The 20,860-nt window shown below is 39.4% G+C and overlaps 1 protein-coding gene across 4 annotated transcripts in view; it reads left to right on the top strand.

Annotated features, from left to right (window-relative positions):
• epha3 (eph receptor A3) overlaps window positions 1-20,860 on the top strand; it is a 109,675-nt gene that overhangs the window by 6,827 nt on the left and 81,988 nt on the right. For all 4 annotated transcript variants that reach the window (XM_039600027.1, XM_031729237.2, XM_039600028.1 and 1 more), the window contains exons 2-3: window positions 751-815; window positions 9,873-10,533. In XM_039600027.1, coding sequence (XP_039455961.1) covers window positions 751-815; window positions 9,873-10,533 — 726 coding nt within the window. The remainder of the gene's footprint in view (window positions 1-750; window positions 816-9,872; window positions 10,534-20,860) is intronic.

Genomic DNA, 20,860 nt, shown 5'->3' with positions numbered 1-20,860 from the left:
CACACTTAAAACTGTTTTTTCCATTCATTCTGGATTGGATTTATATTTTGATTTCAGTGTGGCCAATTGAATTTCGGACCACCTCTGAAACCGGTGATTGCATTTGAATTTAGATCCAATAGAGTTTTGCTTCACCTGGTTACACTCTATTTTCCATGGATATGTGTGTGGGTCGGTAGAATGGGGGTCAGATGGGTCAAACGAAAAGTCTTTAAAAAAAAAAAAAAAAAAAGGAAAAAAGACATCTGGTGGGTTTTGAAAAACTGACTGTACTTTAGTTCAGTACCTTTTCAGGATATTTTCATTGTTTGCCCAGTGAAGTTTTGCTTTGATGCCATACAAAGCAAGGATACAAAGCCTACTTTATTCACTTACCTTCAGACCAAGGATGTGTTGGAAAAGTGAGGACAGTTTGACCAGTCTTTACTTTCTCGCCTCTCTTCCAAGAGCCCCTTAAGTGTTAAGACTTAGTTTTAGAGTTAAATCGGTTTAGGGACGGGTAGGCTAAGGGTCTAGGGAATGGGTTATATCAATGAATGTCCTCACAAAGACATCAGTACAAGTGCTTGTGGTTGTGTGTATGTGCATATGTCTGTGTGTGCGTGGGGGGCAGCTGAGTAAATAGAGTCATGATCAGTGCTTGAGGTTGGTGAATCCTCCTGTGGGATTAGATAAAGGCTAATTGGGGCTAACAAGGGCTAGAGACTCATATGTTTTCTTTGTTTTTCCTCTCTCTCTTCCTCACCACAGTCAACCTGTTAGACTCAAAAGCAAGCCAAGGGGAGTTAGGATGGATTTCCTACCCATCACATGGGGTGAGTATCTTCCATCTCTATATTTACCCATATCATGCCTGAATATGTTTGCATTTAGGAAACAGATCCAATAACATGAATCGAACGTCAGCTTCAACCATGAAATCAGCTTTTTTTTTTTTTTTTTTAGATTTTTGTGGTTCTCACTATGCCATGTTGAAACAATCATCCAATGAAGATTAACCCACTTTTTTAGGCATTTTGTTCATTTTTTATCTAGCAGGTTAAAGTATTCAGAGCTTACCATACGATCATACTGCTTGTATATGTGTTTGTGTTTTTGAATATATGTATGTATAAATAAAGATTAAACATAAAAAGCATACATTTTGGACTTTTGGTCCAAAAACGTTTCCATAAGAATTCCAGATTTACTTCCAGCCTCCCATTAACAACTCATATAGCATTTAACAGGAAATCCCATTGTCAAAAGTTGACTTGTTGCACAATGTGATATTGCCATGTTAGTATCGTTCCTACAGTATCTTAAATAATGGTGTTAAATGGCCATCACTGACTAGACACACTGTTCTCATGCCATACTTTTGCTGCCTTTGTTCCAGAAATCATTTATAACATTGGTTAACAAAGGGGTTTATATTAACCCAAATCGTGTTTTTTGTTTCCTTAACCTCAAGTAGTTTTGGTGATTAAACCAAACAAATTAAATCTCAGTTAGCAGGCCTAAACACTGGTCAGTGACCCTACGATAACTAGCGGTCACTTGGAAAAAATGTGCATTCCCTGAGTGACTGGTGAATGGTTGTGAGATGTTGCTTTGTGTTGTTATGTGAAATTGGTCATGAACAGTGATGCACTGAAAAGGTTCTTGTGATTGCTTTGATCGCTACCACATTGGCGCAGATGCCAGTAGTTTCTTTGGAAGATGATGAGTTGTCTGCAAAAATGCACCAATTGCTTGCTGAGAGGTCATGGAATTGTGAACAGTGCAACTTAATCGGGAGATGGTGTTCTCTGTTTCCAGTTTGTGTTGCACTTTTTTTTATGTTTCACTATCACTCTGTGGTTACTTAGTGAGTGTTTGTGGACAAGTTTCAAGTTTCATTGCAAACGATGGGCAGCTGTGTCAGTCTGCTAGTCACTAAAGCAATCGCAAGGAAGTTTTTAGAGCACCCTTTTTGCGACCAATTTCAACTAGCATCAGTCAGCAACTGCTTGCCATCCGGTCGGGGAATATATATTTATCCCCAGTGACCTGCAGGTTGACAAAGAGGTCACGTATCAACCTCTAGGGCTGTGTTGCTGAAGCCTACACAAGTATTGTGTAAAATTAACAGAATGTGACTGAAACAAGCAAAAACATTAACTTCATCGACAAATATTAACTCAACTTTGACTTTCATAAACACATCTAGTGATAGTCCTGTGTTTTAATCTGTTTATTTCAACTCTATGTATTTTCTTCTATTGATAATATTTCAGCCCCACAGGGCTATGGTGCTAGTGTTTTATGGAATTATTCTCAGAGTAGCACAGCCAGGAAATCACAGCAATCTGATAGGTCAGTTCAATCAGGCGCCATGGGCCAACATTAATTTATAGTTGTATAAACAACACCCACCCACATGGCAATATCAAGTAAACCTTTGATTTGCTAATCCATAATATGCAACACCTAATTTTGTCTGTCTTTCATTATATTACAGAAACTACTGTAACCGTTTATCAAGCATTTTTTCAAGTTTGTTTTATCCATTAATGCAATTGAAATTAACAGGAGCACAAGGAGGAATCACATTAATATTGTTTTTAGTATAGTATTATTTCATTGGATGCACAAAAAAGCTCATATATCAGTCTCTGCTTCTAAAATCCTCCAATGGGCTCTTGTTCAGTGTTTATTTCTCCAACTAGTTAGACTTCTGTGCCTCTGAGCAAGCCCACTGTCTCTCACACACACACACACTCATTCACACACGCACACACACACTTCCTTCTTTCTCCTTTATTAAGTGTTAGAATTACTCCTTGGCAGTGGCTTAAGGTAATCCAGTCATTTGTTCCATTGAGCTGCCAAACCTTGTTTCTCTCGGCCATATACAGAGCTGGCACCAACAGAGCACTCGGTTTTTTCACGAGGTTCAACCACAATGAAAAAATTACCCAAAGGAAAAACTTCAGGTCCTTAAAATGTATTTAGTCGAAAGACAATTGCAACCTACACAACAACTGCATGACCAGCTGACAGGCCAGATTGATGTTGTGTTGATAGAAATTATTCACATGTGAGCAGCTAGGGAAATACTCATTGATACGGCTATTTGATCCAGTGCTGGACACCAGAATTTTTGACAGAAGTTAGGCAATTTGTGCAACCATGTCTGTTTTACTTCAAGCTTTTTGCTTTGACCAAGTTCAGATGAAGAGCATGTGGTTATATAATTCATAAAAATGCTGCAGGAATGTGAGTCAATGTCATTGTTAAATGAGAATAACTCCAGAGAGATAGAAAAGGGAATGGGGGGAGGATCAAAAAGAAGGAGACTGATAGAGGCAAAAGGGATGAAGAGAGAGGGGTGGGGAGAGGGAGACGGAAGCAGGCAGAGGAAAGGACAGGAAGGAATGAGGGAGAGAGAGTCACACACAGAGAGATATTGCTGATGATCAAGTCCTCAAGGTGAATCATCTGTAATTACTCACGTCATCCACTGACTGCGCTCCGATAAGCAGAGTGCCCTGAGAGACTCCTGCTCACAAATGATTTCTCATAATGTGGCAGTGGCACTGAGCCCTCACTCCCTCCCGTTCTCACGCACACACACATACACAGACAAACACTCATTCACATTGATGGAGAGGCTGTGGCTATTGGCCTACCGAGACACAACGTGCTCCGGTCAGAACAAATTAAGAGCTTAGCCTCCCCAGGATGTTCACTCCAGAGCCACCGACTGGACTGATGAGTGCATGAGTGTGTGTGCGTGTGATCCAGATATACAGTTATCTGTCTTGGAAGCTGGCTGATTGCTTAGCAGTGTCCAGGGGGCTTAACCCATCACTAAAGAGTGTTAAAGATTACATTCTTGCATGCTTTGAAAGCATTCTTCAGCAACAAACCAACACCCTAGACACTAGCTGTGCATACAAAATAGAATTAATGGATAATTACAAAGTAAAGTCCATTCTTCATAAGAAGGGAGAATACAATGTCCTTTCTGGTTGTACTTGGAACTTAGATTGATTGTTTTTCAAATAAATAAAGTCACTGCAGCATTTAGACCAAGTTACAGCTTAACTCTAGTTTGATTTTTTTCTGATTAAATACCAAGTTTATGTCAGTTATTTGCTACATGTTACATTTTTTTTATCAATGTGATATGAAACTACTCAGCAAAAAAAAAAAAAAAACTTTTTATACAGTAAAACCGTTGCCTTGTAATTGTTTTTACATGGGTTCAACAGTCTACGTTACTGTGTCAGACTTTAGTAAAAGCGCAGTAACATTTGTATTGTTGATGATAAAGAAGCTTGACATCTGTAGAATAAAAAGCCGGTGCTCACAGTATGTGAACTTTGCTTATAGTGTCTGGACTCGCACAAAATTGAACCAAAACACATTCACACCTCACATTCCAATTCTCAGGTCTGGAATGAGAGGGTGAGGTGACAGGTAAATAATAGCGGGGCTGATTATGCTTTGGGATCAGGCCCACCAGTCAGCCTACTCTTTCTCTCTCTCTATCTATCTTCTTTCATTTTTGACCACTGCTGTTTCAGCTTCTTTAATCATCCAAGTGCTTAAAAGCCCCCGTGAACTGCGTCTACTTCATGTGCAAAATCAGCCTGACCAGATAAACTGCTTTAAAGAGAGAAAGAGAGCGAACCTATCCTTAAACAAGGATTAGTTTGGTAATGCAAGAGGTGAGAAGGAAGGGGGAGGGTAAAATGAGTTATTGTTACTTTCGTGTTACTGCGATAAGTTGGCACAAATCCTGAGGAGTTTATGTTATTACATCCTATTAAATGTTGTATGCATTATACTCACTTGTAAAATAAGCACAGTCAAATTTTGTACTAAAGCTCCCGAAATTATGAAAATCTTAGACCTCAGTGTTACGAAGAAGCATTAGTAACAAGTAAACATATATTTTACCAGTGCAATGAAGGTCATGACCTTTTTGAGACAAGCGTGTCTTAAAAAATGAAAAAAGTAAAGAAAAAGAACATTAAGAACTTTGAGAATTACAGTACTTGCATTTTTCTTTCTTGAGTACTGTTTAAATATAAATGAACAGCATTTGTGATTCTAGCATCCCCAAACAATTGCCATCAGCTAGTCTGTCCTTGAACAAAGCACAAACAATGATTAGTCAGGCAAAGCTCAGGGTTGCACATAAACAAGAGATGGGATGAATACAAGGAGGGATAACATAAACATTCAGGTTTTCCTTTGGCCGGACAGAGTGATGAAATATCCTCTATTTGATATGTTGCAGTTGTTGAGCCTGTAACCCCAAAGACCTCTGTGCTCTAAGCTTCTGGCCCAGCATTTGTTGCAGACACTCTGGCTTTTAGGATCACCCTCTCCAGCTGTAGAGATTTAACAGAACGTTGTAATTATACAGTGTATTGACTTTGCTTGTGTTGTCTTTTTCCGTTCAGTAATCCGATATCCCAAAATCACAAATAGCCAATTTTGGCAGATGAATAAATAAAAAGCTTATTTTAAAAGTAAAAACCAAAATGTGAACCATTCTGGTTTTGATTTTAACACCAAGTGTTTTTCTCTCCCAAATAAAGTTGAAACAATTATCTAAATTTTTAAATAAAAAAATATATTTTACATAACTTGATTAAACTGAATTCTGCACTATGTTGTAAATTATCTAAACTATGATATAATGAAACATTTGTTATGTTAAGCTCTTGTTGAGCAAGTTAGACTTGTGATAAGAGCATGATTGAACTTGTTTTCTTACACTTAACAAGACTTGCTTTTAATGTATTGCTGCCCTTTACAAGTCCATATACTGGCCCATTAACTACCATTGACCTGAGTGTCTTTGAAGTGGATAAACTGGTGTGCTGACTCTGTGACTCAGAGATGTGCCTGTTGCTGTAGGTATGTCCAGAGCAGGTCAAGTTACCACACTTCATTTTACTGTCCCTTTAGCTACTTCACCTACAGCACAGATCAGAGAAACCAGGGGCAAGATTACACTGAACTTTGTCCCAGCTGTGACCATCAGGGGTCAGGGTCAAAGGTCACGTGGACTGCTGTAGGGTCCTAGTGTTGTTATATATCAATTAGAGGGCAGGGGGATGGGAGTTACACCCTCAACCCCTTGGAGAGAAACAAGGGAATAGCTGCTGACTTTAGATCTTTTTTTATCCTGGTTGACATACAGCGTTTCTTGTGTAGGTGGAAGAGCGTTCATGTATTGCAATGAGTAAGTAATAGCAATATTAGTGGAAATGTTGGGTCTAGAAAAAAATGTAAGTAAATAATCTCAAGTTCTGCTTATTCATCCAAGATTGGAGTCTTGAACTCTGATCATCTGTCTCTGGTTTGCAACTTCCTTCTGGTCACTGTTGAAACTCATGGGTACTGTGGTACACCTCCACTGAACCACACAGAATGTAACAATCAACTAAATACGGATAATGATGTTAACATATTCTCTATTTCTTCTTATTTCTTTTTACTTCTGGTCTAAAGGACAGAGAGTTGTAACTTAGAAATAAAGTGAAGTGATTCAAGGTTAGACAAGTTAACTCTTATGATGTAATGATTAGGGACAAAGATGGGGAGACAGTTTTATCCCTCTCATTTACTTTGGCAGAAACTTGCTGAAGCTGAGTCATATTCTCATATAGCCTACTTAATGCACACATGCGCAGGCACATACAGACATATACTGGATTTGATTTGAAAACCTTTCTGTGTTTGTGTTTGGCAAGTTTCTCAATAAGACAGCTTACAGACTGCCATCAGTCATAGTTGCTTTAGATTAAGCCCAGTTTGGAGCATACTGGTTGAGTATAAAAAGGAATGACACAAAGCCAGTAGCTCACACTGAGACTTGCACTATTGAGAATAAACAGGATTCACACAAAAGCTGTCTCACTCCAAACTCATTACACAAAGAACTGATGGTTGAACAGGGCAGTCTGTTACCTCATTATAAAGTACAGTAGGTAGTACCCCTACCTGAAGGGGTACTCTATGAGCCTAACTTGCAGAAGAAGTGCAGCGTCTCACTGGACTTGTCACCTTTTTTAAAAAAGGAAAATAGAACTGTTAAGTTCAGTTTTATTTATATTGATGCCAAACCACAACAACAGTCACCCCAAGGGACTTTATATTGTAGGGTAAAGACCCTCCATTAATAGAAAGGAAACCCCAACAATTAGACGATCCCCTATGAGCAAGACCTTGACGACAGTGGGAAGGCAAAACTCCCTTTTAACAGGCACAAACCTCTGGCAGAACCAGACTCAGGGAGGGACAGGCATCTGCTGCGACCTGTTAGGGGAGAGACAGAGGGAGACAGAGGGAGACAGAGGGAGACAGAGGACAAAAGACACACTGTGAAAGAAATCCAGAGATAAATAGTAACCAATCTGGTATATTAAGTGGTGATAAAGACATAGTGAGTGAAAATAGGTGAGTAAAGAACAAACACTAGGCCTATAGCAGCGTAACATAGAACATTCAGGGTCACCTGATACAGCCTGAACTATAACCTTTATCCACAGTATCATCTTTTGTTAGTCCTAAAAATTTATTTAAGGTATAAAAATTGAATAAACAGCAACTAAAAAAATGTTGATGTTTTATGTGATAAAACTGTAGTTTTTCATCCAATTATTGGAAAATAACTGTTCTTCACTGACACAAGTCACCCAATTTCATGTATTTTAGACAGAATGCAAAAATCTGTCACTTCTGTTTAAAGCAGGTCGCCACAAAAAAAAAGTTAAATTACTGGTTGAACTCTCCAGGCAGAAACACATTGCTTTAACCATGACAAAAAGCACACATCTATATAAAGCACAAGCTTAATAGGATATATTATTATTCTTATGTTCACGGAAGTCTATTATCTTGTAAAATTTAATGTCAGCAAAATCATTAATCAAAGTGGCAGTCCTTGCCTTCACTTTACTTTTTGTTATGTCAAAGTCTGTCATCATAGCTTTTTGCATGTCATCACATCATTTTTATGCTTCTGTTTAAAGTCGTGCTCTTACACCTTTGAGTAAAGCAAGGTGAAATGTTAAGTTTAACTTTACCTCTCTATATTTAGTCCCACTCACTCCTGCAGACATTTCCCTGTTATTGTTAGACCTCCAAAGAGCTAGGACTACTGGCTGATGAATGACGTGATACCAAAGACAGCGTGATGGGGGAGACTAAACACCAAAGGAGTATCGGCCCTCAGTTTTCATTTCACTTTATCTCCTGCTTTCTTCTTTTTCCCTTTTTTTTTAGCGCTTTCCTTTATTTCCTTTTGTTTTCTCTCCCTGTCCTCCTCATTCTCTCGCTCTCTCAGGGGTGTTTCATTAACTTTGCCGTGAGATGAAAAGTGAGTGGCTATCCCTCAGCCTGAGAGCCTCTTGAACATCAGACATTCATACATATGCTTTACACCCGCACACCCCCACACACAGGCAGACAAAAACATGTAACAGAGAACCAACTCCTTCTTAGCTCGTCATTAATTTCTGAGTTCAGCTGAAGGCACCTGCTGTGTTTGCCTGCTATGAGACTTTAAACACTTCACATGAGCTTTATGTGAGTGCGTGTGTGGGTTTATGTTTCCATTAATGCTTGTGTGTGAAAGGAGCAATAATTTAGGTTCCAGTTACCACGAAATTCTTTCTCTGTATATCTCTCCGTCTCTGAAGAAAGTGCTGCTCATTTAGGCACACATGCATTCTGGATTTCACCATGAGAAAATATACACAAAAGCATCCATTTACGCATTTACGCCCATTTGTTCTAATGACTGCCATTTCAGCCACTATGAGCCCGCTATTTCAGGTGTTTGTCCATTCATCATCACTCCGATTCAGCGTTGATTTGCCGGGACAGCAAAGCCAAAGCACATGATCAATGAGTCTACCCGCTGTGTTGAATTCAAAAGGAATGACCCCACTTTCTTTTTCTCCTCTCCTCTCTCTTTGCTTTCTCCCAGTGGAGGGAAAATGTAAGATAGACACAAACGTTCCTGGTATACACTCTCATCTGTCTATACGTCGTAGCTCCTTTTGTTTCATAGTGGATTCAGCACGTTTCCTTTAGTAGAAGTAGTACTGTGATGCAAATAACCAAGACTGCAGCTTGAAAGTCCTCACTTTTAGAGAAAAACATTTTAGTATAAGGGTGAAAAAAAAAACACTATGAGATTTTGTTAATATTTAACATTAATTAAGCTGCCTCACACAAATTTAAAAAAGATTGAAGATCAAATTTTCTAGCTTTTTTTCTTGATGATATTTTCACAGCCTTCTAATGTAGAAAATTTGGCAAAGCCAGCAAGTTTGCTTTTAATTAATTTCAACAATTTACAAGAGATCTGGTAGTGTGATTTTTCACCCTTAAGTGTTTATTAGATGCTTAGTATTCAGCAAGAATGTTTCTGGATCTAAATAATTCATCCCTAAATGCTTACAGGGTGGAGATAACTTTATTTTTTCTCTGCTATCTTCCCCTCCTTTCCTCTTATTCCTCCTTCTTTGATTGCAAATTCTCACTTTCCTCATTTGTTCTGTCTTTAACTCACCCCATTCCCTTTGCTCCCTTTGCTTCTCTTTTGACCCCAAACTTCCCAATCCCCTTGCTTTCTTTTTTTTAATCTAATATATTTTCACTTGATCCTTTTCATTACTCCTAAAAAATAAATAAATCTGTCTTTCCCATATCTACGCTTCTTCTACCTTTCCTTTGCATCCATTCCTCGTTACCTATCGCTCTCAATCTTTAAATCTACCTCCTCCCCTTTTTTCTGTATTTGGTCTCTCTTGTCTATTACTCTTCCTTGTCTTCCTCTGTTTCTCCCTTCGACCTTTCCTTGTCTCTATTTTTTCCAGTGGGAGGAGATCAGTGGGGTGGATGAGCACTACACTCCCATCAGGACCTTTCAGGTCTGCAATGTGATGGACTACAGCCAGAACAACTGGCTTCGGACCAACTGGATCCCTCGCCAATCTGCTCAGAAGATCTATGTGGAGCTGAAGTTCACACTGAGGGACTGCAACTCAATCCCGTTGGTCCTGGGCACCTGCAAGGAGACATTCAACCTCCTCTACCTAGAGGCAGATGATGACCAAGGCAGCCACTTCCAAGAGCATCAGTTCTCCAAGATTGATACCATTGCTGCTGATGAGAGTTTTACTCAAACTGACCTTGGAGATCGCATTCTCAAGCTCAATACTGAGGTACGCGAGGTGGGTCCCATGACCAAGAAGGGTTTCTACCTCGCGTTCCAGGACGTGGGCGCCTGTGTAGCTTTAGTTTCAGTAAGGGTTTACTTCAAGAAGTGCCCGCACACTGTGAGGAATCTTGCCTCTTTCCCTGATACTGTCCCCATGGACTCCCAGTCACTGGTGGAAGTCAAAGGCTCATGCGTCAATCACTCCAAAGAGGAAGAGCCTCCTCGAATGTACTGTAGCACAGAAGGGGAGTGGCTTGTTCCTATTGGGAAGTGTCTGTGTAACCCAGGATATGAGGAGAGAAGCAGCACCTGCCAAAGTAAGACACATATTTTTTTTGCCATGCAACTATTTCTCAACAGTACTCTCACACATGCCTTGCCATGCATTGATTCTGCATGTATGAATGCATGTGTCACTTCTCTTCTACACATTTGAACCTGTGGCCTAAACAAGCAGATTTTTTTAAGCTGTAAAAGTAAACAATGTGATATCAGGACTCTCACACTTCACATCTGTCAGTCCAGAAGGTTTAATGTCAAATACACTCTCTGTGTGCATGTGTGTATATGTTTGTGTGTGTATGCATTGTTTATGTGAGCTCTTCAAACTGACCCCAAATTCCCAGGGTGCTAGGTGATTGGTTGGTACTTATACGTGCATATTCCCATACATGTGAGTAGAGTGTTGTCCAGGTCCAGGGTGCAGCATATAGAGGTTCAATAGTAATTTTCTCTGTGACACATCATTAGCTATGGGGAAGATTTTAACCAGAGCAGAAAGATGGGACTGATAACACAGAAGAAAGGAGTGGGCTGGAGTGGATGGTGAATGATGGGATAGCTGCGGTGATGGTTGTGAGTGTTGGTGAAGGTAGCAATGAGTAGTCATTTGATGTGGTTTCAAAAGTATGCAAATCTGCATGCCTAAAATAGCCTTTCATGTCCTGACCAACAGGACTGGTCTTCCGTACTATCGTCACACATGTTATGCAGGGGACTATTTTTTGTTGCTGCTGGATGGTTTTTAAAGTGAGCTTGTCAGAATGATTGCAGTGATTCTTTGGCTGCTAGAGTTAAAGAACTGTGCTTGGCCAGTGGGGTGACACCTTGCTCTGCAACGCATCTATACATGAGAGTTTATAGTATAGTAGACAACATGTAAAATGCCTCTGATTGTTGTTGTTCCTCCTCACATCATTTTGCCTAAACAACTTTGTCAAAAGAAGTAAAGTTATCCATTTTGGGATAAAAAGGGATTAGCATAAAAAAATGAAAATAACAAAGTCTTCAATATCCATGGTGTAATGCATCATAAACTCCCCAAACATATAAATTTGGATCTGGGTTTTAAATCTTGTAGACATGTACACAGATAGGACATCATTACACCACTTTACACAAAATTAAATTTCCTCTGTTTTGCTTCTGTGGCTGCTATAACAGCTTTCATCAATTACAGTTACAGTACTTCATCGGTGTTTCCATGCATTAAAAAAAAGAAGTAGAAAGTGGTCCCTGGTGTGAACAATACAATGCAGATGTGTTCAGTTCATATACATATAAATGCCACTGTGGATATTGTTACATTATATTACATTTGTACATTTTTGTTTGATCATACAAAATATAAAACTGTTCACAAGACCAAAGTTAGCTGAAGGTTTCCATGATGGTCTATATCTGTTCCTCTTTACTTATTTTCTGTGAGATCTTCTCTGCTTAAGAAGCCAGACACAGCATCCATCTGAAAGCAGCCACCCCTGCACTGCGGCTGTCCCAGAATGACTTTAAAGTTAAAACGGTGTTGAAGTCTCTGAAAAGGAAATCCGTCTTTAGCATTCTAGGTTATTATAGCGGGTCCCAAATGGTCCCTTGTTCATCATTTCTCTCTTTTCCAGAGCCATGCCCAGTGTTAATTAAAGATCAAACATGGTCTCCCAGGTCAAGCCCCTGCTGTCAGGGCCAGGGGAAATGCTTTTTTTTTTTCGTTTTCTGTGAACTCCAGGCCAACCTGTCTAACTGTACAGATAGGAGGGAAAACTTTTTCCACACTTGTCTGTATATTTTTCTGAATTTACTAATTAAAAGCCAATGGTATCTACTGCTGAACCCCTTTGTCCCCGGTGATTAACATCTTCAGAGTAATTAGAATTTCTCCCAAGTGTCACCTCTGATTTTCATTTTCGCATTGCATTTATTTTGGTTTTGTTTTTCCAACTGTCATTTTTAAATTAAATGAAAAAAGTGTAGTTTTTCATTTATATCTTGCTTATTTTTCTGCTTTTTGTGCCTATATTTGAAAGAGTACAATATGTCATATCAAGAATGGGACATTGTACAGACAAATGGCTCACCCCTGTCCCCCCCCTGCTCCCCCCTCCTCTCACTTCCTGCCTCTGTGAATTGTGTGAATGTTTAGATGTATTTGACAATCTCTTATTAGTTTCAGAGTGGTCTAATGGACTCTAATAAGGTCTTATGTTACCATGGAGTGGGACAGCTGCACCAACAGGCCCCCACAATCCCTGCATGCAGCCGTTGGGGGCCCCATCATGGAGCTTGCTCTCCAGGCCTTCTGTGTTAACAGATAGATGGCTGAATGGGGTTAGGTCATCCCAAACTGATAGCAAAAGAAAAAAAAAAACATATTTACAGTGCTACGAACAACAAGCCACAACATCTTTTGGGAAAAAGAAAATGGAGAAGTGGAGAATAAATAGCACTGTATATTGTGGAGAGATACTTCAGTGATATTAATTATACACAAAGAAAACTCTTCTGTTGGTAAACTCTTCAGAGGCACCCCAGTGTCCTGAGAAATTTCCGTTGCTATTTGACAAAAATAAACAAATATGGTATTAAGATGCTAAAAACACAGACAAACATTGAATTGATGAAACATTTATTCTTTCTGGCAGGAATAATAAGGTGGATTTAAAGACAAAAATGCTTGGACTAAGTATTGTTGACTTTGACAGTGAAGATTAAGCACCTTTACTGAATACTTTATGCTTTGTTTTGTTTGATGAGATGCCTTGTTGCAGCACCTCCTCTCCTCCTTCTCTACTTTGTGAGTGTGTCTGTCTGTTTTTGATCGAGCGAAGGGGGAAGAGAAAGAGTTTGCAAGCAGTTGCTTTTGTTTACACAGACTCCAAAGTGTGTTTAAGGGCTTTAATAGAGTAGACTCTAGCATTAAACCATCATTATCTTTCTGGACTGTGTATGTGTGTATGTGCATGTTTGTGTCCATAGTCAGCAATGTTTGTCAAAGCAAGGATGTTGTTTCAGTGGCGCCTTCAAAGGAGCACGTGAATTCTGTCTGGCTTAAGCAAAGGGACACGGCAGTTATGCGAGCATGTGTATGCTGTTTTGTGCATCTGACTCAGACTGTGTGTCAATCTAAACTTTACAATATTCCGCTATATATTTGGCTATGGTTTGAATCCATGTCAAAACAGCGACTTTCATCCTTTTTTTGTTACCATGAAACTCTGTGAAAAGATAAGATTAAGATTATAATACAGTACAATGCGAATGGACGTGTCGCTGATCGCCCGGATTACTGTATGTTTTGTGAGCAGCCTTCAGCCTTTCCACTCAGAGAATGTGAGGCCAGATTTAATCTCGCTAAGTCAGTCTTTCATCTGTCATTAGAACAGACTGGAGCAGGTGAACCAACTCCTATCTACCATCAGTGTGAAATTCCTGCAACCCTAATTTGATCCTAAAACAGCAAACGCATGCCAGTTTGTGTACGCGTGTGTGACTGTGTGTTTGCGCGTGCGCGTTGCAAATGCAAGCAGCTGTTCGCTCATACGTTGACGAGAGACCTAAGTTTACATTCTTGCTGGATTTATCAAGACACACAATCCTGAAACCTTCCAGTAACGTAAAGCTTATTACAATTACACAGACAAAGTGTCACACATAAGCCTCAGTTGTTACTCGCCGGCATTGCTTACTGTATACTTGCACAATAAGACGAGAAAGGCGAGCTGTTTTAAAAGTTGTTTTAACTTCTCATTTTAAAATCATTTGCCATTGGCGACTGGACCAACACCAAATAAAAGTTCATTTTTCCTTTCTGTTTCCTTCCTCTCCATTCATCCCAGCGCCCGATCGACTTGGCTGCCGGATCAAAGCCCGTCGTCCATCTCATGTCAAATGTTTTATTTCACTCTCCACTCTTTCACTTAAGTGATTTAACTGCTGCCCTCGTGCACTGAACTGCATGGCTTTCAAGCAGACATTCTGGACTCACATTATACATCTTTCACTGACACTGTCACGCAAACCTGCAACAGCTTGGTCAAAGAAATACTCAAGCTTAGCCTGAAGATATTCAACACCGACTTTAGCCTCTTATAAGATGATTATGTATAGAAAGACAAGAAATTAACTTCTTCCCTGAAACACTTATTTGTTGTTTATTCCCAATCTACTGACTCGCTATCATGCAGTTTGAATGGCCCATATATTATCACCATAACAGGAAAATATATGGCCAATCCAATTTGCATGAAGCTGGTTGTAAGAGTTAAATGCCAGCACGGATTCACTGTTGTTCTTTTTGTGACAAATGTGCATCTATTTTTGTTTTGGAGTCTCCCTGCCCCTAGTGATCAGAAATCCTTTAATGCAACTTCATGTTTCATATAAAAACCCTGGATTTTTAAAAAATATTAAATTGTCAATAGCCCATGTATTTTATGCACACACACATAAGAAAAATACTCTTAATATCACTGCAGAGCTCCTACAGTTATGCTTAATATTTTTCGTGTGTGTGTTTTTTTCCATGCTGTTGCTGTATTGTCTTTGTTGTATACTTTCTGTCAGACTGTTGAAGTTGAGTGCTGTGAATTCATGGAGCTGTTGGCTCTCCTCTGGTGCTTTGGAAGGACTCTGTTTGTTTGTGTTGGCCATTATATAACTGCCCAGCTCTCACAAAACATGTCACTTGTACCCGCAAATTTACACAAACTCACAAACCGATTGAAATGCACATATACTCAGCACCGTATTCTAAACTGCATTTATTATTTCTAATCCAGGACAAAACTAAAATTTATCATGCCTTCTTTTCTGTATTCAGGTACGTTTTTACACATCTGTCTGTTGTAGCACTTATGTGTCCAGTTCACTGAGTGGTGTGGTGGGACATTATTCAGTTTTCCAGCAGCATCCTGCTGCACTTCATATACTGTCTTGCCCACATTCATAATGAAGAAAGCAGCCTAGCTCAGTATAGCAATAGCCTGTTACTATTTGGCATTCGGTTCTTTGATGAAGGGCACCTCTGCTCTTTGTGGTTGAGAATAGTCTTTTTTAGACTATTGCCACACACACATTTAAAAATCTACTCCAGGCAATCACATCAGTTAAATCTGTCCCATGTGTCACTGTGTGTGTTTGCGTGTGTGTGTTTGGATGGGTGAATTGAGCATTATACAGTACACGGCTCTGTTCTAACACTGGTGTTCCATTGCATCGGTCTCCTCATCTCTTGTCAGTTTAGCTTAGTGGGGATGCTTTTTCTGCCGCAGCCTTTTGGCTGTGTGCTGCCTGGCGTGTAGCCGCTTTGGAGCTGAAAAGGAGAAAAGAGGCTAGAAAAGAAAAGCAAGGGGTGGATTGAGTGCTTCGGAGAGAAAGGTTCAAGATCATGATGCTAATTCTACATTATATGTAGTTACACAAAATTTACACCCCACCCTGATGTAAATCAAAATTAATCTTACACAGTCTTTGTTAAAAATAGGTAAATAAAAATATTGAGGGGATTCATATCAACCGCACTGCCACCCTTATACTAACTCTCATTTCACAGCAGCTAGGAGACTATACTGTATGTGTGAATTATGTGTGTTTGTGTGTTCATGCAGGTAAAAAGGACAAGAAGTGTCACAAAAACAGAGATATAATTACAGATTTTATTGAGCTGTAGTGTAAGTAGGGGAAAAACCTCAGCAATGATCTTGAATATGCTTATTTACTGTAGGGTGTATACGGTGTAGATGAGACGGACCACATTCATCCATTGATCCATGTGCAGCCTGAAATATAGCATCAAAGCCTCAGTTCATCTTTAAATCACTGTGTACTTCCTTATCTCTTTGTGTAGTCTTATAGTATATTGATGCATCGTTTGTGTGTGTAGGTGTGTGAGTGTGTGTGTGTGTGTGTGTGTGTGTGTGTGTGTGGCTGGCATTCAGGAAGCGGTAGCCAAGGAAGCAGGAAAGGTTTGCTCATTCTTGGTATTATTGCCTGTTTACTTTTCTCTTTATGGGCCTTCCAGTGCAGGCTGGGGGTAGCGGGTAAGCCTGTCAACCCAGAGCACTGGTGCTGTTGGGACTTCAAAGCTTTTGGTAACCACAGGCTCAGGAATTCAAGTTAACACACAGTCACAGACAAATATACACAAATGCACACACAAAACCGTGCCTGCAGCAGAAACAAGAGGGATAGATAGATGGGGTGTTTATTTGTTGGAGAGGCCCCTGCCAGTTGACCGAACCTCTTCACAGCGACCAGTCTTTGTGTATGTGTGTAATGCATGTGGGTGTTTGTGCCTGCTCTGTTCACAGAGATAGAGTGCACAGACAGTATGTGTGTCCAGACAGAAAACAAACACACAAAAGAAAAGAACAGCATATGTATACATGGACATGCATAGCTGTGATTTTGGTGTTACAGCCATATCGACAGATGCAGCCCATGGGCGTAGCTTAATACTGATGGATGATAACTGTGGATTTAGCAATACGTTTTAATCTCAGGGCATCTACTCCCATTTTGCCAAAAGCCGCTCTATCACAGACATATGCGCAAAGTGTCTGTTTGGCTTCAGTACCTTGATACAGCAGCCAAAGTTTATCACTTTATGAAAGTTTGGAAGTTTTGTGTTTTGTACTTTGCTTTGTTTGGTTTTCACCTGACAATAAATTTCATCTTCATTTGCTTTTAGTGCTTGTACAAGTACGTGGTTAGGTTTAGGAAAATAAGCTTTGAAAAAAAAAAGTGTGCTCACAAAATCAGTCTTTTAGGCTACTTAAGCATAGACAAAACATTTAAATATGAAGTCGAGGGGGCCTGAACAAGAGTTATCTGTTGATTCATAATTAGGACCTCCCTTACCATTACCAAAAAAAGCCCCCATCATAATATGGTCACCAAATCCGAGACTACAACATGTTTGTCATCAGTATTTGACCACTCCAAGAATCCATGTGAGCATATGTGTCATTGTTTCAGTGGAAAGTCAAGGACTGAAGGATGGACACCAGAGGAAACATCCTGTGTGACGGAGTAAATGTTTAGTATACATGTAATGTAACACAGGAGGGAAACGGTGCAGTACAACACGACAGTCACTCCATCATTTCTGATAGATGAGAAGCAAGTAGTTGGAAAGAGCTGGAGGAGGAGATGGGGAGGTGAAGGCAAGGAAGAAAGAAAGCAGCTGTCACTGGGATGTAGACCCCCGCTGATAACTCTTTGGCACTGAATGCCTGTTTTATGATTTGTGATGTCACCGGCATTAATTCGACATCTACGTCATTCTTTCAGCTTTGCTCCACAAATTGTTTTCCCCTTGTGCTATTTTGAAATATTTCTGCATGTTAGCCCATGCAGTGATTATCCACGATAGTTCAAAACAGGCAGGTGTGTCACAAGATGAAATGACTATGTGTGACATTTACAAAGGTCAGTGCATATTTAGTTTTTCTTTGGAACTGCTTAACTTATTGTAATTTAACCTATCACCTTAATATTCTACTCAGTTGTAAGTTCACTTTTTATTTTAAAAAAAGATGAATCAAAGGAAAACACAAGATTATTACAAAATCTCTCTTGATAAGGAATTCTAGAAACACCATTAGTAAGCAAGCCTTTTTTATATATTTATATAATTCTTTCTTTGGAAACTGGATGCAGCATAATCAGAAGCTCATTTGTATTTCAAATTATTTCTCCACTTTCTGCAATGACTTTTTTTGTATATCTGTGCAACCATAACCAAGCCCCATTACCACTTTCAGTTGGTAATGGAGCTGACTGCACAAAAGACATATTAGAGAACCATATAATGTCAGAAAATACTATAATCAAACATTCATTAGAATGCTACTACTACCAATAATATGGCTACTTATACTAGAAATGGATATTCAGCCTACGCTTATATCACATTCTTAATTAAAGTTATGACTAAAAGAGGCCTGATAATGTAAATCTATTTTGTGCGATCTCTGCTGTCCTTGGTGCTGAAGCTGCAACCTCAGACACTTCTAGAGGCTGTGACTGTCAAGTGTCTCACTTATCTAAGCCCACACTGCAGGCATGTATAGTGACACTGAGTAGTTGTCAGAAGCATCATCTTATTGTATAGATGAGATGCGTTCAGTGGAGAGAGGCCTCTCAGTGTCATTTCAGTTGAAAAACCCTAGCGTCACCACATAAATGTCTGTCTTCGAGCAGCTGTCTGATCTCGCTGTGCTGCTGCATCACAGATGTCAGCATAACAACCTTTCCGTTTTAACAAACGCTACATTCTTTAATGTCAGCCAAGCAAAAAGAAAAAAAAAGAAAAAAGAAAACAAAAGGCAGTGTCTGTTTTAAAACTTCTGAAGGTTAGGGCACAGCATGGAAGTCTGGTGGTAATTCTGCAGTGAGGCCTGAGTCAGTTAATGTAGAGACAGTTACCGTTGATGTGGTGGCACATTAGAACTGATGTACTTATTTGTCAGATACCTCTGTTGCTACAGAAGCCTCCCAGACATTCAGATGTTTTATGATATCTGATATATTTTTCTTTTCTGCATTCATATTCTGCTCTAATGCTAAGTTATGTGACACATATCAATACATTATAATCAGTATTAACCTTGTCAGACTGACTTTGTTGTGGAAGGTTGTTGTGTAAGATAACAGTATTTTAGACTTGGCTGTAGCCAGTTTAAGTCAGTTATTTGTACTGTGCAATAAACAGGGAAACTCTATATGCTATATATGGTAAAGCAGGTAAACATCATAGAGGTAAGACTTAATTAGCATACTATAATGCAATTGAGGGCTAATTTGACACAGCAGCCTACAGTCTGCAAAAGCAACCACAAATGATCTGCAAGGGCAACAAGGACGGCACAATGTCCACCTAGCCCAATTCCTTGTTACACAAAGTCAAATCAAGTTTAATTGTTTTATTTAGCCCAGTTTTGATTTAACCCTGTGTATCCCATAGCACCTGAGGGCAGCTCTTCTAAATTCATACAATTCATTGTTTTTCTGTTGCGTAGTTTCTATGATTGTCTATGTATGAAAACATTGTTATACAGACTGTTTTTAATCTATGTGAATAATATCAATTCTCCTATGTCAATTACATATTTTCGCAATATTTTTCAGTTTTTCCTCCCGAGTCACCTCAAATGCCTTGATGGCATTCGTCTGTAGTAAGAATAGCCTGTCAGTGTGTCTTGTCTATTTACTCTTCAAGAAGCAAAATCTTTGTGAAAGGAGTCCAAGGAAAGGCAACGAGTCAATGGAGCATCAATTCTGTTCAGTGACAGTGATACTGAGGTGATACTTACTGCCTTAGGTGCTTTTTTTGTCACTGTTAGCTAACGACTGCCATTGGTGTTAGCAATTGTTAGCCTCTGTTAGGTGGTGTTACTGAAGTGTTATTTGAAGTAAAGCTAATCCTCTCAGCAGCTGGTTTGTATGAAATTAAACTGTTCAGTGCAGGGAAAGTATGCTCTTTTTTTAGGATACTTGAGTCTAAATTATGGTCCTGGTATAATTTTAGCTTATAAACTGCTGTTGTTGTTGTTGCTATAGTTGCTAATGGTCAGCTGTCCGGAGACGATTTACTTTTCTCTGCAGGAGAGTTTCACATCTCATCTGCTAACAATAACTTAGCTAAATGCAACAATGCTGTTTATGTATGGGGGGTTTTTTTATGCTAAAGTATTGATTGTAGTTCAGGACATGAAGCTTTAAGTAAGGAGGATGGAATGAGGTTGAGATGAGGGAGGAGAGTGCCTATATAGAGGAAGGAGGAGAAAATGACAGGGACATGACAGAGTGAGCAGGGACTATTCATCCTAGGGTCCAGTTGCCTAGGTAACCCTCTAATTTATTTACTACTCTGCCCTCAGTCAGTCACCAATAGCTGTGCTGGATACTTAAATCACTCACCTCGAAGTTGAGAAAAGTTTAGTGGGACGTGCTAACTTCACAGTGTTGACAGTTTTTTAAAATGATATATTATTTATTTTTTTCACATTTAGTCCTCGAATGTCTATGGTCTCTGGTCCCTGTATATCTAAGCGTGGGGCTTTCTTTTATTCCTTCTTTACCCTCTTTTGTATATTTGAATGCGCTCTTTTCCTTCTACCTTTGTTTGCTTGTGAGTCATTGACCTTACTGTGGTGACCTTGGTGCTAATATTGTTTGCGTCTTCCATCTTAATCACTTCTGAAAGACATGGGGCTTCACAGTTCCTCTGGGATCTATATGTGCTTATGTGTATAAGAGAGTGAGAATTAGCACGTGACATACAGTAAGTGTAAAGCTAGAGCCTTTTAGCATTACAGCGATCATTAGAAAGAGAGAAGGTGCTTACTATGACAGGAACCACTGACC

Source organism: Oreochromis aureus, linkage group 16, assembly GCF_013358895.1.
Source record: "Oreochromis aureus strain Israel breed Guangdong linkage group 16, ZZ_aureus, whole genome shotgun sequence".
Lineage (NCBI taxonomy): Eukaryota > Metazoa > Chordata > Actinopteri > Cichliformes > Cichlidae > Oreochromis > Oreochromis aureus.
Note: the sequence above shows the minus strand (reverse complement) of the source record. Positions and strands in the feature narration are given on the sequence as shown.